The sequence below is a fragment of the Sapajus apella genome, unplaced genomic scaffold (assembly GCF_009761245.1).
Source record: "Sapajus apella isolate SASKATOON/1434 unplaced genomic scaffold, GSC_monkey_1.0 scaffold77, whole genome shotgun sequence".
NCBI lineage: Eukaryota > Metazoa > Chordata > Mammalia > Primates > Cebidae > Sapajus > Sapajus apella.
Window position 1 is genome coordinate 5127339 of NW_022437017.1, and position 17313 is coordinate 5144651.

General features: G+C 48.7%; 1 protein-coding gene across 3 annotated transcripts in view; it reads left to right on the forward strand.

Moving 5' to 3' along the window:
- MLLT1 (MLLT1 super elongation complex subunit) overlaps positions 1-17313 on the forward strand; it is a 73350-nt gene that overhangs the window by 15237 nt on the left and 40800 nt on the right. For all 3 annotated transcript variants that reach the window (XM_032252101.1, XM_032252100.1, XM_032252102.1), the window contains exon 3: positions 7621-7703. In XM_032252101.1, the coding sequence (XP_032107992.1) occupies positions 7621-7703 (83 nt within the window). The remainder of the gene's footprint in view (positions 1-7620; positions 7704-17313) is intronic.

Consider the following 17313-nt stretch of genomic DNA (forward strand, 5'->3'; position numbering starts at 1 on the left):
TTTCTTTTTTTTTTTTTTTTTTTTTTTTTTTGAGATGGAGTTTAGCTCTTGTTACCCAGGCTGGAGTGCAATGGTGCGATCTCGGCTCACCGCAACCTCCGCCTCCTGGGTTCAGGCAATTCTCCTGCCTCAGCCTCCTGAGTAGCTGGGATTACAGGCACGCGCCACCATGCCCAGCTAATTTTTTGTATTTTTAGTAGAGACGGGGTTTCACCATGTTGACCAGGATGGTCTCGATCTCTTGACCTCGTGATCCACCCGCCTCAGCCTCCCACAGTGCTGGGAGTACAGGCTTGAGCCACCGCGCCCGGCCTGTTTCCTTCTATTTCTTTGGCAGTTTCCTTCCATCTGTTTATTTCCTCTTTTTTTTTTTTTTTCCTTTCTGGGATGCTGATTTTATTTCTCTCTTTTTTTTGTGTGCTTTAAGGTCTGGGGTACATGTGCACATCTTGCAGGATTGTTGCATAGGTACACACATGCCATGGTGGTTTGCTGTCTCCATCCCCCCGTCACCTACATCAGGCATTTCTCCCAATGTTATTCCCCCAACCTCACCATCCCCCCGCTGTCCCTCCCCTAGCCCCCCATCCCCCAAAAGACCTCAGTGTGTGACGTTCTCCTCTCTGTGCCCATGTGTTCTCATTGTTCAATACCTGACTATGAGTGAGAACATACAGTGTTTGGTTTTCTGTTCTTGTGTCAGTTTGCTGAGAATGATGGTTTTCAGATCCATCCATGTCCCTACAGAGGACATGAACTCATCCTTTTTTCTGGCTGCATAGTATTCCATGGTGTATATGTGCCACATTTTCTTGGTCCAGTCTGTCATTGATGGGCATTTGGGTTGGTTCCAGGTCTTTGCTATTGTAAACAGTGCCGCAGTGAACATACTTGTACATGTGTTTTTATAATAGAACAATTTATAATCCTTTGGGTATATACCCAGTAATGGGATTGTTGGGTCAAATGGAATTTCTGCTTCTAGATCCTTGAGGAATCGCCACACTGTCTTCCACAGTGGTTGAACTAATTTACACTCCCACCAACAGTGTGAAAGTGTTCCTATTTCTCCACATCCTCTCCAGCATCTGCTGTCTCCAGATTTTTTAATGATTGCCATTCTAACTGGCATGAAATGGTAGCTGTGTGGTTTTGATTTGCATTTCTCTAATGACCAGTGATGATGAGCATTTTTTCATATGTTTGTCGTCCTCATAAATGTCTTGTTTTGAAAAGTGTCTGTTTATATCGTTCGCCCACTTTTGAATGTTTTTTTTTTTCTTGTAAATCTGCTTTAGTTCTTTGTAGATTCTGCATATTAGCCCTTTGTCAGATGGGTAGATTGCAAAAAGTTTTTCCCATTCTGTTGGTTGCCAGTTCACTCTAATGATTGTTTCTTTTGCGATGCAGAAACTCTTAAGTTTAGTTAGATCCCATTTGTCTATTTTGGCTTTTGTTGCCATTGCTTTTGGTATTTTAGTCGTGAAGTCCTTGCCTGTGCCTATGTACTGAATGGTTTTGCCTAGGTTTTGTTCTAAGGTTTTTATGGTGTTAAATCTTATGTTTAAATCTTTAATCCATCTGGAGTTAATTTTAGTGTAAGGTGTAAGGAAGGGGTCCAGTTTCAGCTTTCTGCACTTAGCTAGCCAGTTTTCCCAATACCATTTATTAAAAAGGGAATCCTTTCCCCATTGCTTCTTTTTGTCAGGTTTGTCAAAGATCAGATGATTGTAGATGTGTGTCATTACTTCTGAGGCCTTTGTTCTGTTCCATTGGTCTATATCTCTGTTTTGGTACCAGTACCATGCTGTTTTGATTACTGTAGCCTTGTAGTATAGTTTGAAGTCAGGTAGTGTGATGCCTCCAGCTTTGTTCTTTTTGCTTAGGATTGTCGTGGCTACGTGGGCTCTCTTTTGGTTCCGTATGAAGTTTAAAGAGGTTTTTTCCAGTTCTGTGAAGAAGATCAATGGTAGCTTGATGGGGATAGCATTGAATCTGTAAATTACTTTGACCATTTTCACAATATTGATTCTTTCTAACCAGGAGCATGGAATGTTTTTCCATCTGTTTGTGTCCTCTCATATTTCTGTGAGCAGTGGTTTGTAGTTCTCCTTGAAGAGGTCCTTCACATCCTTTGTTAGTTTTATTCCTAGGTATTTTATTCTCCTTATAGCAGTTGTGAATGGGAGTTTGCTCATTATTTGGCTCTCTGTTTGTCTGTTATTGGTATATAAGAATGCTTTTGATTCCTGCACATTGATTTTGTAGCCTGAGACTTTGCTGGAGTTGCTTATTAGCTTAGGGAGATTTTGGACTGAGACGATGGGGTCTTCTAAATATACAATCATGTTGTCTGCAAATAGAGACAACTTGACTTCCTCTTTTCCTAATTGAATACCCTTTGTTTCTTTTTCTTGCCTGATTACTCTGCTAGAACTTCCAAAATTATGTTGAATAGGAGTGGTGAGAGAGGGCATCCTTATCTAGTGCCAGTTTTCAAGTTTCCTTCTATTTCTTTGACAGTTTCCTTCTGTCTGTTTATTTCCTCTTTTTTTCCCCCCTTTCTGGGATGCTCATTTCATTTCTTCCTTTTTTTTTTTTTAAACTGAGTTTCACTCTGTCACCTAGGCTGGAGGGCAGTGGTGCCCTCTTGGCTCACTGCAACCTCCACCTCCTGGGTGCAAGTGATTCTCGTGCCTCAGCCTCCTGAGTGGCTAGGGTTACAGGTATGCACCACCACGGCCAGCTAAATTTTTGTATTTTTTGTAGGGAACGTTTTTCTGGCTATCCTTGAACTCCTGGTGTCAAGTGATCCTCCCACCTCAGCCTCCCAGAGTGCCTGGGATTTCGGGTGTGACCTGTGGTTCCTGGCTATAATTTTTCCTTTTAGTAGCATCTTATTTTTATTTGTTGGATATGTTGCCTTGAATCTGAGGGCATTGACTCCTGGTTTTTTTTTTTTTTTTTTTTTTTGAGGAGGGAGCTTCGCTTTTTTTACCCAGGCTGGAGTGCAATGGCGCGATCTCGGCTCACCGCAACCTCCGCCTCCTGGGTTCAGGCAATTCTCCTGCCTCAGCCTCCTGAGTAGCTGGGATTACAGGCACGCGCCACCATGCCCAGCTAATTTTTTGTATTTTTAGTAGAGACGGGGTTTCACCGTGTTGACCAGGATGGTCTCGATCTCTTGACCTCATGATCCACCCGCCTCGGCCTCCCAAAGTGCTGGGATTACAGGCGTGAGCCACCGCACCCGGCCTGACTCCTGGTTTTTATTTGTTATTTTCTTTTTCTCAGCTCTCTTGTGGTCTCTAAATTATTTCTGTTTCCTCAAACTCTTTCCTCCTGGTGGGAGTTCCTGAGCATTCTGTAACTGGAGGGTGGGTTCTGCTAATCCACAGGCCTGGGGGCTCACGTGATTTCCTAATGAATAAGGCTTTCCTTGGGGGTCTGGTTTCCACACTACGCTTCAGCTTTCCCCAGATAGTCAGCTCCTTGAGACAGGAACCGGCTGGATTTCCCCAGAAGGAAACCTGAAACTTCCTGGGCTGGGGGTGGGTTGGGGGTGGAGATGGGCAGGAGGGAGAGGTCCCAGGTCTCCTATTCCCAACACAGCCTTTCAGTGTGCCCCTCCCCTTTTTTTTTTAATAACTGCTTTATGGAGATGTAATTTACAAATCATAAAATTCATTCTTTTAATGTGTACAGTTAGCATTTTCAGTATATTCATGTAGTTATGCGGCTATGACCACTGATTTTCCATCACTGCTGTCTAATTCCAGAACATGGCTGTCACCCCAGGGAGAACCCCACTGCCCACAGTGGCAGTCACTGCCCCCTGCCCCCCATGCTTCTGTTCCCTCCCCCAGCTTTCAGCCTCACTCCTGCCCTCCGCTGAGCCAGTCCGTGGTCTTCAGCCTTCTGGTACCAGTGGCCGTCCCTGCCCCGTGGCGCCACCATGGCAGACTTTGAGCTGGTTGCTTCCTCGTCCTGCCCCTTGCCCAGTGCGTCCTTGTCCAACTTTTGCCTTCCAGAAACTTGGCAGGCAGCTCGAATCTCCTCCCTCCCGCCTTCACTTTCACGGCCTTATTCCTGTCCTCTTGATTCCTGTTTGCTCTCAAGCAGGAGAGTGGGCCAGCGTGTCTCCCTGGTCTCCCCGGTTGGACTGAAGCCTGTCCCTGGTGCCCAGCCATCCCTCTTGGTGCTGTTGGGAATAGAAGTTCTCTAGGCCCGGAGTACCCGCCACAGAGCAGGATTCCTTCCTTGAAGGGGTGGGGATCATGAGATAAGATGTTACAGTAGATTTGGAAAGCATGTGACCTGGAAGTCAGAGGCCAAGGGACATGGGGTCTGTTTCTAGTAGGAGGCGGCCCTGCTGTGGGCCTTTGTGGCTGGGTGGATTTAGACTATGGGTAGGAGGAGAGAAGATGGGACATGAGGTGGAGTCAGAGCAAATCACAGGTCACTGCCCATGCCTGTGCCTGGCCCCATGCTGCACTTGATTGATCGATTGATTGATTGGAGTCTTGCTCTGTTACCCAGGCTGGAGTGTAGTGGTGGATCTCGGCTCACTGGAACCTCAGCCTCCCAGGTTCAAGCGATTCTCCTGCTTCAGCTTCCTGAGTAGCTGGGACTACAGGTGTACATCACCATACACAGTTAATTTTTGTGTTTTTATTAGATGGGGCTTCATCATGTTGGCCAGGCTGGTCTCAAACTCCTGGCTTCAAGTGAACTGCCTGCCTCGGCCTCCCAAAGTGCTGGGATTACAGGGGTGAGCCACCGCGCCTGGCCCCACACTGTACTTCAGACCAGCTTGGCAATATTTAACAGATATGAAATGCCTCTAAAACGAAGTGTTAATTACCATTCCAGGCCCTGGCGATGTCACACTCAGTGAGATGGAGCTTATGGTCTAGAGGTGGGGATGAAGGGAGATGGGCAGAGTGAGCAACAGAGCCCTGCGGTTGAGGGGTACAGGACACACACTGGGGAGTCTATGGAAGAGAACCGTGACCTGGTGGAGTGGGGAGCTCAGAACAGGGCTCCCAGAGAAAGTGATCTGTGGATCCGAGAGACTCAATGTGGCTGGATCATGGGATCTGGGGCTGGGCTGCGCAGAGCTGAGGCGGAAGGTGCCTTGCAGGTTGTGTAGGACAGTGGGGAGCCCTCCCTTGGCAGGCACCATGGGATTTGCAGTCAGAGGATTGATCATTCCCACTGCAGAAGATGCCTGGGAAGGAGCCTGAGACCAGACAAGAAAGGCATCACACTGGGGCAGGGCTGAATTCCAGAGGTGCTTTGGGTTGGCCTTGATAGCAGTTGGCCACAGGAGGGCCTCAGGAGAGGAGTCCAGTGGGCTGGCGTCTAGAGCCCGTGGTGGGCAGCTGGGTCCTGAGCATTGGGTTGCTCGGGGGGGGGGGGGGTTTGGGAGGGGCGGGGGGTTGGTGTAGGGTGGGCCTCATCATTGGAGGTCCCCTGTCCAGCATCCTGGCAGGATGTCAGAGGAGCAGGAAGGAGACTGAAATGAAGAGTGGGGCCCAGGCGCCCGGACCAGCCTCCGTCAGGCTGCAGGTGCTCCCATTGGAGCCAGAGTGGCCCTGCAGGCGAGGCTGCTCCTCACCCCCGGGCAAGCTGTGATCCGAGGGTGGTGACGGCTCCCCCTGGAGTAAGCACTAAAGGCTAGGGACATCTTCTTGGCCTGTGATCACCCTAGGCTCTGACTCTGTCTGACACAGACAGTGGTGGAGTGAATGAGTCGATGAATGGGTGTTGTCTCTACTGCCGTTTGGTAGCAGTGATGATTCGTGTGCAGACCCTGGTGTCAGGCAGTGGTGTTCAGAGCTCCCAGCAGGGCAGCTGGGGATACTGTTCTCTGGCCTCTGGGGAGGCTGCACCCTAGGTCCAGTTGAGCAAGCCTTGCACAGCCGCAGCATGTAGGCTGGGGTCCTGGGCAAGGCCGTCCAGTCAGACCTCCCTTCGAGGGCCCCAGGTCATCACTCCTAAATCTATCCTACTGATAGATGATGTTTGCATAGATACGTGAGATACACTAAGAAGATGTTTGAGAGTCTTTGGGGTTTGAGAGGCTTTTTTTTTTTTTTTAAAGAAAAATCTTGGCCAGGTACAATGGGCTGTGTTCCCAGCACTTTGGGAGGCAAAGGCAGGTGGATCCCCTGAGCTCAGGAGACCAGGCAGGCATCATGGTGGAGCCCCATCTGTACAGAATGTCAGAAATTTGCCATGCATGGTGGCGCATGCCCATAGTCCCAACTACTTGAGAGGGTGAGGTGAGAAGATCGCTTATTCCTGGGAGGTTGAGGCTATAGTGAGCTGTGATCACAACATTACACCCTGACCTGGGCAGCAGAGCGAAACCCTGTCTCAAATCGAAAACGAAAGATCTTTTGGCTTTAATTTTTAAAATCATGTTTCATTATGTTCCTTTAACTGTTTTCTAGCAATTCCTTTTTTTTTTTGAGATAGGGTCTTGCTTTGTCACCCAGGCTGGAGTGCAGTGACATGATCGTACCTCCTGGGATCAAATGATCCTCCCACCTCAGCCTCCCGAGTAGCCCCTGAGATTATAGGTGCGCACCACCACACCTGGCTAATTTCTTATAGAGACAGGGCCTTGCTGTGTTGCCCTGGGTTCTAGTGATTCTCTGACCTCAGCTTTCCAGAGTGCTGGGATTATAGACATGAGGCATCATGTGTGCCTGATCTTTTATTTTTTATTTTTTATTTTTTCATTTTTTATAAGAGGGAGTCTCGCTCTGTTGCCCAGGCTGGAGGGCAGTGGTGCGATCTTGGCTCACTGCAACCTGTGCCTGCTGGGTTCAAGCGATTCTCCCATCTCAGCCTCCTGAGTAGCTGGGATTATAGGTGCCTGCCACCGTGCCTAGCTAATTTTTGTATTTTTAGTAGAGATGGGGTTTCACCATGTTGGCCAGGCTGGTATCAAACTCCTGACCTCAAGCGATGTGCCTGCTTCGGCCTCCCAAAGTGCTGGGATTACAGGCGTGAACTCCCATGCCTGGCCTTTTTTTTTTTTTTTTTTTTTAAATCTCTGGGGTCAGTGGGGTTTTGTTCACGTCACTTGGGAATGCTCTTATCAGACACTAAACTAGAACCCAGGAGGAGGGTCCCAGCTGCCTGGGGCTCCCCCCTCTCCCAGTGCATGTGTCTGTGGCACAGTGGGTGGTCAGCCCCTGTGCTGGAGGTGGTGACAGTGGAGTGTGTGGTCCTCACGCCTCACCCAGGTCACACCAACTACCATTGACCTGAGTTGGGTGAGCTTGTGCAGCCTTCTCTGGCCTCAGCCGCCTCATCCTCTGTGGGAACAAGTGCCCTGATGACGGGCTAATGCCTCTCTGCTGACCACGCCTGTGGCCAGGTCACCTTTCTTCTCCTCTTCCCTGCTGTTTTATTCCTAAGATCCCTTTGCTGTAGAAGTCAACCCTGTCAGGGGGCCTCAACATCCTGAAAAGCTACCCCCTGAGAGGCCAGCCAAGCCCCTGCAAGGAGGTGGTCGGGTTGTGGGGTGTACTGCTGCCGCTGGTGGCTGGGCCTGGAATGGGCAGGAGGCTGATGCGTGTGTTTCTTCGCTTTTTTTTTTTTTAGTGTGCAAGGAGCCCCCCTACAAAGTGGAGGAGTCGGGGTACGCTGGCTTCATCATGCCCATCGAGGTGCACTTCAAAAACAAGGTAGGATCCCTGAGGGTCAGCAAGCAGGTCACCTCTGTGTGGGCACCCCTGCCCCGGGTGCCACGGCAGTTCCCAGCACAGGCAGGAGAGCTGGCCGCTCCCCGTGCACAGGCTCCAGTGAGTGCTGTAGGGAGTGCCGGTCGCCATCTCCATTCCCGGGGATGTTGGGGGCCGGGACATGGGTGGATTCGTGACAGCAGGGCCAGCAGTGACATTTCCTGGCTCATGGCTTGGCCACAGCCGCCTGCTTTCCCACAAGTGCAGCTGGACAGATGTGGAGATGGCTCTGGGGAAGGAGGTGTTCCTGGGAGGCCTGCGGGTGCTGCCCTGCTTTGTTACTGAGTCCCTGTATTATACCTGGTCATGCCAGGACGCATGGCCGGAGTTCCACTTTTCCACAGACCCCCTGGCATTGAGGGCCTTTAGGAGAGGCTCTTGGCATGCTGCCCTCTTAGCAGCTGGTGACATTTCAACCCGTGCAGCTTGGCTGATTTCAGATGCAAGGCCTCCCAGCGTCCAGTTCATTGAAACCTAGGTCATTCTGAGGCTCTTTTGGAATTGAGGCCCCACTGGGAGCAGAGGCGAAACTGTTTGCAAGGGGCCTCCTGAGGCGTGTGTTGTCTGGGCCCTTAGGCCTATGGGGCCACCCCCTCTGCCAGGTGTGTGACGGGGCTCCCCAGCCTCCCCGAGCTCCATTGGGTGAGCATGTGGAACGGGAATGAGAACAGCAGCCCCCTCTTAGGGCGTTCGAGGGGATTGATTGAGCCCATCTGTGGGAGGTGTCCACAGCCCAGGCACTGGTATTCTACGGGGTTGGGGTGTGGTGCCACAGTCTGTGTGGGCAGTTTAAACCCGCTTCTGGCGCGGCTTAGATGAAGGTCCTTTGGGGTTCAGAAGCAGTTTGGGCCAGCAAGCCTTTTTTGTTTGTTTGTTTGTTTTTAGGGACAGGGTCTGGCTCTGTTGCCCGGGCTAGAGTACAGTGGTGCAATCATAGCTCACTGTATCCTCAACCTCCCAAGCTCAAGAGATCCTCTCACCTCTGCCTCCTGAGTAGCTGGGACTACAGGCGTGTGCTACTGTGCTCAAGCTCAGTGAGGTTTTCTGTTCCCAGACACCTGTCTGATCCCTGACATGGCCTTCAGCCACGTGGGCACTGGCAGCATCCATTCTGCCTCCCAGGACCCCCCAGGCAAGGGGCTGCCGGGGCTCTGGCTGCTGCCTGGCTCCACGGTGGCCTGCTTATGAATTTGGAGGCAGGTGGGGCGGGGCCTAGCCGGTGCTGTTTGCTGCTTTTCATTCTTGCTCAGTAGAGGCAACTTCAGGCAAGATACAGGCTTGCTGCTCCCAAGTATGGCAGAAACCCATCCTGTGTGGTGCCACTCTGCCCAACGCAGCAGGAGCCCCAAGTGGCTGCTGCTCAGGTGCCCCCACGTGCTGTGTCCTCGGCACTCAGCTGAGTCTGAAATGCAGACTCCAGGGCTGTTTCTGTCCTGGGTTCCTGGGGCTCCACCCTTGCCTCCTGCCCCTGGTAGAGAAAGGGAGCAGGGGGCCCTTTGGCCATAGGATTGTCGCTGCTGGGCCCAGCATCCTCCCCTGTGTGGGGGTGTTGGGAAGGCCGAGAGCCCTCTCTGAATCCCTGCCTGCTCTTTCAGGATCCTGGGGGCTTCATTTGGGGTGTGGGGACGTGTGGTTGCATGGGTGGCCTGGGACCCCATGTTCCTCTAGAGCACCTGTTGCCTGGTTCCTCTGAAAGGCCCCAAGCATGGTGCCGCCTCCCTCAGTGCCCTTCAGTGTGCGCTTCCAGGAACCTAGGTAATATTGTCGGGTCAAGTTGTTCTCTTTCAGTCTGGTTTATTGAGGTGTAAGTTACATATAGTAAAATTCTCCAATTTTAGATGTGGCAGGTTTTTCAAATCTCAGCATGTGCTTTCATGGAGCCCTTTTGGAGGATGGCCAGTTTCTCTCTCTCTCTCTCTCTTTTTTTTTTTTTTTTTTTTGCTTGTTTTAAGTCACGTTCCTTGGTGTTTATTTGTCTGAATAATTCCTGCGGAGGCTGCGTGGCTAGGACCGGAGTTCCGCCATAAGTCTGTGCTGAGAATTGCAGCACTCCCTCTCTCTCTGGACAAAGCCCGGCCACTTCTGTGTGCTCTGCGCCCTGTTCCCTGGGAACCCTCTCTTCCTGGGGTGGTTGAAGAGGGCACTGCACTGGGAGTACCAGGAGGTGAGGCTCCATGGCAAGTCCAGGGGTGCAGATCCTCCTCACAGCGGCAGTGGCCTGTGTGCCGTCTATGGACGGAGGGGAGGAGATTCTGGATCCTGAGTCACGTGGTCAAGGCCCAGAAGTTGGCAGAGCTGGGATTGGAACCAGCTCTGTGTAAACACACACCCGTTGCCCAAATACCTGAGACAGGCATGACCTACAGTGACAGTGCCTGATGAGTTTCGGTGCCAGGGATGGAAGTGCTTCATGGCTGTAGATTCAGGACGCAATTTGGGACAGGGTCACAGTGCATGGGTTTGTTGGCAGTTTTTCTATCTGGTCTAGCCAGGGTTCTCGTTTGGTGATTAGCCACGGCTTACTCCTCGATGGGAGCTCAGGCTAGTGGAATAAGGGAATGAACAGAGGTCGGTGGGGGGATGGGTTTGGGGAGGCAGTGGTGACCGGGAAGGGAAATTGTTGCGGAGAGCACAGGTTGGAGGTGGATATGTCAGGCTTCAATCTCAGAGACTGACTGTCTGGTACTCTCAGTGCAGTGCCCTCTTCAACCACCCCAGGAAGAGAGGGTTCCCAGGGAACGGGCCGCAGAGCACACAGAAGCGGCTGGGCTTTGTACTGAGAGAGAGGGAGCGCTGCAATTCTCAGCACAGGCTTACGGCGGTATCACCGTTCAGCGTTGAGTTGGTGTTGGCTCCTTCCAGTTAATCTGGGCAAAAAAGTTCAGTGGAGAAAGGGAGCCTCAGACCTCTGAGGGCCCACAGGAGGTTGAGGGTCCTGTGATGAAAAAGGTGTTGTTTGACTTCTCCAGTGAGTGGAGTGGCTCTAAGACTGGAGCAGAAAAGGTGCTTTCTCAGACAGATGTATTCTTGTATAAGTGTGAGGGTTTTTCAGCGAGTGCACTTGACCTTGGATATGGTATCGCCTGTAAAATGAAGGAATTGTGCTTTATGCAGTGTTGGGCACTAGAACTTAACTGAGGGCACATTTTGTTTGACCTGTTTGTAGGATGCTCTTTTACTGATAAGTCACTGTTCTCTCAAGGAAAAATAATGTGAAGGGCTTCATCTGGTTGCAAAGTAACACACATGTGTGTTGTGAAGAAGTTTTTCCGAAGCAAGAGAACAGGGTTGCCTTACTTGACATTGCTGTTCTGGGAGTGTCTGCAAATGACTGAAAGCCAGCAGTACTGGTTTGGGGTTTGCAAATGAGCTTCAGTAAGGAGGTAAATTCAGAAGTATGGAATCTACGAAGAATAACAGACAGCTGTACCATACTGTGTCTATCCATTCATCTGTGAGCTGTTTGGGCTATTTCTATGTATTTGCTATGGGGAATAGTGCTGCTGTGAATGCGTGCACGCATGTGTGCATGCATGTGTGTGCGTGTGCGTGTGTGTGTGTGTGTACTTGTTTGATCACCCGTTTTCAGTTCCTCTGGGTGTATACACCTAGGAATGGAATTGCAGGCTCATACAGTAATTCGATGTTTAGCTTTCTGAGGAACTGCCAAGCAGTTTTCTAGTGGCTGTACTATGTCATAGCCCTACCAGCAATGTGTGAGGGTTCCTGTTTCTCCAGATCCTCTGCAGTGCTTGTTTTTCTGCTTCTTAAAAATTAATAGCCATCCTTGTGGGTGTGGAGCAGTAACTTGAGGTTTTTATTTGCATTCCCTTGATGACCCGTGATGTTTCACATCTTTTCACATGCTTGCTGGCTGCATGTATCTCTTCCTTGGGAAATACCTAGATGTATCCATTGCCCATTTTTGTTTTTTTTTCCGAGGGAATCCCGCTCTGTCGCCAAGGCTGGAATGTGGTGGTGCCATCTCGGCTCACTACAGCCTCTGCCTCCTGGGTTCAAGCGATTCTCCTCCCTCAGCCTCCCAAGTAGCTGGGATTATAGGCTCCCGCTACCACACCCAGCTAATTTTTGTATTTTTAGTGCAAATGGAGTTTTGCCATGTTGGCCAGGCTGGTCTTGAACTCCTGACCTCAAGTGATCCACCTGCATCGGCCTCCCAAAGTGCTAGGATTACAGGCCTGAGCCACCATGCCCAGCCCATTGCCCATTTTTGAATTGGGTTGTTCGTCTTTTTGTTGTTATGTTATAGAAGTTGTTTATATATTTTGGATATTAAACTCTAACAGAGTGTGTGATTTCAAATATCTTATCTCCTTCTGTAGGTTTTATTGTAACCCTGACTTCCTAGGCTCAAGTAGTCCTCCCATCCCAGCCTCCCAAGTAGCTGGGATTTACAGGCTTGAGCTGCTGCCCCCAGCCTTGATGTCCCTTGCTGCATGAACGTTTTACATGTTTATGAAGTTCTTTCTGTTTATCCGTTTTCTCTTGTTGCTCACACCTTTCGTGTCAGATTTGTGACTCCGTTGCCAAATCTGAGGTCGTAAATATTTGCCCATGTTTATTTACACCAGTTGCATAGTTTTTGTCCTGATACTCAGATAGTCGACCCATTTTTGAGTGAACTTTCGCTTATGAAGCAAGGCAGAGTCTCACAGTATTTGCATGTGGTTTTCCAGGTGTCCCAGCACCATTCCTTGAAGAGACTGTTCTCTTGCCATCAAGTGGTCTTTTAGCCTTGTTGAAAATCAGTTGGTCATAGATTTTGGGTTTAAAACTAGACTCTGAATTCTCTTTGATTGGTCTGTCTGTGTGTATGCTGGTGCCATACTGCTCTGATTACCGTAGTTGTAAAGGAAGTGTTTTGTTTTTGACAGTCTTACTCTGTCATCCAGCCTGGAGTGCAGTGGTGTGATCATGGCTCCCTGTAGCTTTGACCTCTTGGACTCAGGCTGTCCTCCCACCTCAGCCTCCCAGGTAGCTGGGACCACAGGCATGCGCCACCACATCCAGCTGATTTTATTTTTGTAGAGATGGGGTCTCATTGTGTTGCCTAGGCTGGTCTTATTTTTATTTTTATTTTTTTGAGATGCAATTTCGGTCTTGTCTAGGCTGGAGTGGAGTGTCAAGATCCCGGCTCACTGCAACCGCTAGCTCCCAGGTTCAAGTGTTTCTCCTGCCACAGCCTCCCACTGGGATTACAGGTGCCCACCACCATGGCCGGCTAATTTTTAAATTTTCAGTAGAGACACGGTTTCACCATGTTGGCCAGGCTGGTCTCAAACTGACCTCAGGTGATCACCCACCTCTGCCTCCCAAAGTGCTGGGATTACAGGCGTGAGGCACCAGGCCCGGCCTTGTAGGAAGTTTTGGAATTGGGAAGTGTGAGTCCTCTGACGCTGTGTTTTGATTTTCCCTCTTCAGGATGACTGGTTATTCTGTGCCCTTTGTGATTCCTTATGAACTTGAGGTTTGGCTTTTCCATTTTTGCAAAAAATTCTATTGGAATTTTGATAGGTATTCTATTAAATCTAGTCATTTTTGAAATATCTTAGCAATATTAAGTCTTCAGTCCGTGAACAAGGAATGTCTTTTCACTTAAGTCTTCCTTAGTTTCTTTCAGCAATGTTTTATAGTTTTCAGTATATATAAGTCTTTTACCTGTGTGCTTAAATTTATTCCTAGGTTTTTTTGGCCTTTTTTTTTTTTTTTTTTTTTAGACAGAGTCTCTCTCTGTCACTCAGGCCAGAGTGCAGTGGCACAGTCTCGGCTCACTGCAACCTCTGCCTCCCCAGTTCAAGTGATTCTTGTGCCTCAGCTTCCTGAGTAACTGGAATTAACAGGCACATGCCACCACGCCCGGCTAATTTTTGTATTTTTTGGTAGAGATGGGGTTTCGCCATGTTGGCCAGGCTGGTTTCAAATTCCTGATCTCAAGTGATCCGCCTGCCTTGGCCTCCCAAAGTGCTGGGATTACAGGCATGAGCCACCATGCCTGACCTTATTCCTACATATTTTATTCTTTGGAATGCTGTTGTACATGGAATTATTTTCCGAACTCCCATTTTGGATTGTTCGTTGCAGGTGTGTAGAAGCACAGCTGATTTTGTTTTCCGTTTTTCCCGTAGACCTCCTCTGTGGACAGCACAAGCGATTTTTGTCTATTGATCTCGTACCCTGCAGCTTTCCTGAATTTATTATGATTAGCGTTAGTAGGTTTTTCTGTGGCTTCTTTATATAGAATCATGTCATCTACAAGTAGAGGTCGTTTGACTTCTTTCTTCCCAGTTTGGATGTTCTTTGTCAAAGTCTTTTTCTGGCTTTACTGCTCTGGCTAGAACCTCTAGCTCAGTGTTGACTAGCCGTGGGAAGGGTGTGTAGCCGGAAAGTGTTTCTAGCCTTTTTCCATCGAGTGTGATGTCAGGTGTGAGCTTTTTGTAAATGCCCTTTATCAGGTTGAGGAAATTCCCTTCCAGAAGAAGGAAAAACCTGTTTTCTCTGACTCACAACATTTCTGACACCAAGTGTGTGGGTTTCTTGCCCCGTTTTCCCTGGAGAACTACATTTCTCCAGGTCTCCCAGGACACCACTGGGTGTCCTGCAATTTAGTTATGTTATCCCCGACCTGGAGTTAGCACAGACTCCCAGGTTGAGAGCCCAGTTTCACAGGACTGCCCCTGCTTCAGATGCCAGTCACAAGTCCCAGACTGCCACCTGTACTCAACTGGCTGTAAATCAGGAGTTCCCCCTCCTTATGTTCAACAGTTCTCTGTAGTGGCTCACAGAGCTCAGGAAAACATTTTACTTCCATTACTGGTTTATTGTAAAGAGTGCAATTCAGTAATGGCCAAACCTTGCTGCATGGGGCAGGACATGGGAAGAGTGCCAAGGTTCCATGACCTCTGACGGGCGGGCTTGGAGGCCCTTGGAACCCCTTTGTTTAAGGTGTTTATGGAGGCTCCATTATGTGGGCATGATTTATTAAACCATTGGCCACTGGTGATTAAACTCAATTTCCAGCCCCTCTGCCCTCCCTAAGAGGTCAGGGGGTGGGGCTGAAAATTCCAACCTCGGATCACGTGGTTGGTTCCCCTGGCAACCAGCCACCGTCCTGAAGCTATCTAGGGGCGTTCAGTCACCAGGCATCTCATGAACCGACGAAAAGATGCTCGTATCACTTCCCAGATTTCAAGGATCTTAGAGGCCTTTGTGTTAGGAACCCAGGACTAAGACCAAATATTCAAACAAAACGGCTCCTATCACCGCCATCTCTCAGAAAGTGGTTTAGAAGCTCTGTGCCAGGACTAGGAGCAGAAACCAAATGTATATATTTCTTACTACATCACACCTTCTTTTCAGTTTGCAGAATTTTTTAAAAAAATATGAATAGGTGTTGAATTTTGTCAGCTGCTTTTGTCTGTCTCTATTGAGAAAATCATGTAGATTTTTTCTTCCTTTTATTAATGTGCTGTATTACACTGACTAATTTTTATGTAGAAGCTCCCCTCCCCCGCCTTATAGTCCTGGGATAGATCCCTCCTGCTTATCGTATATAATCTTTTTAGTGTGCTGTTGGATTGGGTTTGCTAGTATTTTGTTAAGAAGGAACGTTGCTCTGTGGTTTTCTTGTGGCATCTTTGTCTGGCTTTTGTATCGGTAACGCTGCCCTCATAAAGTGGGTTAGGAGGTATTCCCTCCTCTTGTAAGTTTTGGTAGAGTTTGAGAAGGAATGGTGTTCGTTCTTTGAATGTTCGGTAGAGTTCAGCAAAGCCATCTGGTCTTGGACTCTTCCTTGTGTGAAGTATTTGATTTCTGCTTCCTTTGCTTGTTATCAATGTGTTGAGATTCTCCACTTCTTCTTGACTCAATTTTAGTAATTTGCTTCTAAGGGTATGTCTTATCTACATTATCTGGTTGGTGCATAGTAGTCCATAGTAGTCTCAATTCTTTTAATTTCTATGAGACTGGCAGTTCCCAATTTTATTTCTGATGTGGGTTATTTGTGTCTTTTAAATACTGGCCAAAGATTTGTCAATTTAGTTGATCTCTTCAAAGAAACAACTGGATTTCATTGATTCATTCTACTGTCTTTTGCTATTTTGTTTATTTCTGTTCTTTTTCCCTCTGCTAAGTTTTAGCTCTTTTTCAGACTCCTTAGGGCATAAGGGTAGTCACTGATTGGACGACGCTCTCACGTTTGAATGTCGGCGTTTACGCCTGTGCATTTAGCTCTGTACTGCAGATGTTTTCACACACTGTTTTGTTTTCATTGTCTCAAAAGTATTTTCTAATTCTCCCCGTGATTTCTTCTTGGACCCAGTGGTTGTATTTGTGGGGTTCTTTCTCCAGACAGAATCAACAGGACAGGCAGATAGATACCCAGATACGAGAGGGAAGTTACTGGGGGAATAGGTTCACGTGATTGTGGAGGCCGAGAAGTCCCATGACAGGCCACCTGCAAGCTGGAGAACTGGGATGCTGGCAGCAGAGCTCCCCCAAAGCTCAGAGGCCACTGCAGCAGGGGAACTCTGGTGTAATTCTCGGTCTGAAGACGAAGGCCTGGTATGGAGGGTGTGAGGCTAGTGTCCAAAGGCTGCAGAGAGAGACAGACAGGTGGAGAGACTGCCGTCCCTGTGTTTTTGTCCCTTTAGAGACAGATCCCCATTTCTCTGTCTCTTTTGTCCCTTCTGGGCCTTTGCTAGTTGGATGGTGCTGGCCCACATTGAGGGCTGATCTTCCCTACTCAGCCTACCTACTCACATTGCCAGTATCCTCTGGAAACACACTCATAGACACACCCAGAAATCATGCCTTACCGATTCACTAGCTTCTTTTGTTCTTGCTTTTTTATTTTTGAGATGGAGTCTCGCTCTGTCACCCAGACTGGAGTGCAGTGGTACAATCTTGGCTCACTGCAGCCTTGACCTCCCTGAACTCAGGTGATCTTCCCACTTTAGCCTCCTGAGTGGCTGGGACTACAGGCACATTCCACCACACCCAGCTAATTTTTTTTTTTTTTTTCCGTAGAGTTGGAGTTTCATCATGTTGCCCAGGCTGGTCTCGAACTCCTGGGCTCAAGTGATCCTCCCACCTTGGCCTCCCACGGTGCTGGGATTATAGGCATGAGCCACTGTGCCGGGCCCTCTAGGTATTTCTTAATTCAGTCAGGTTGACATCTAAAATTAACCAAGCCTCTCAATCTGGTTATTCTTTATACTTTTTTCTAACTCACTATTCATTTTATTTTTGTAGCGCATACATGGATGTGTGTTTACTCATCTGTGTGTCTCTACCACCCAAAAGTAAGCTCAAGACCAGGACTCTGCTTTTGTTCCCAGCTGTCCTCTAGCACAGAGGTGGCACTTGCTAAATATTTATTAAACGTGTACTAAATGGATGAAGCAGATTCATTCCAGAGGGGATAGGTGTTGTACGTCCACATATCAGAAAACCTCCTGGCACAACCAGTGAATAAGTGCACCCCTCCCCAACCTTTTTAAGAATGGAGGTGAAATTCACATGACCTGAAATTAAC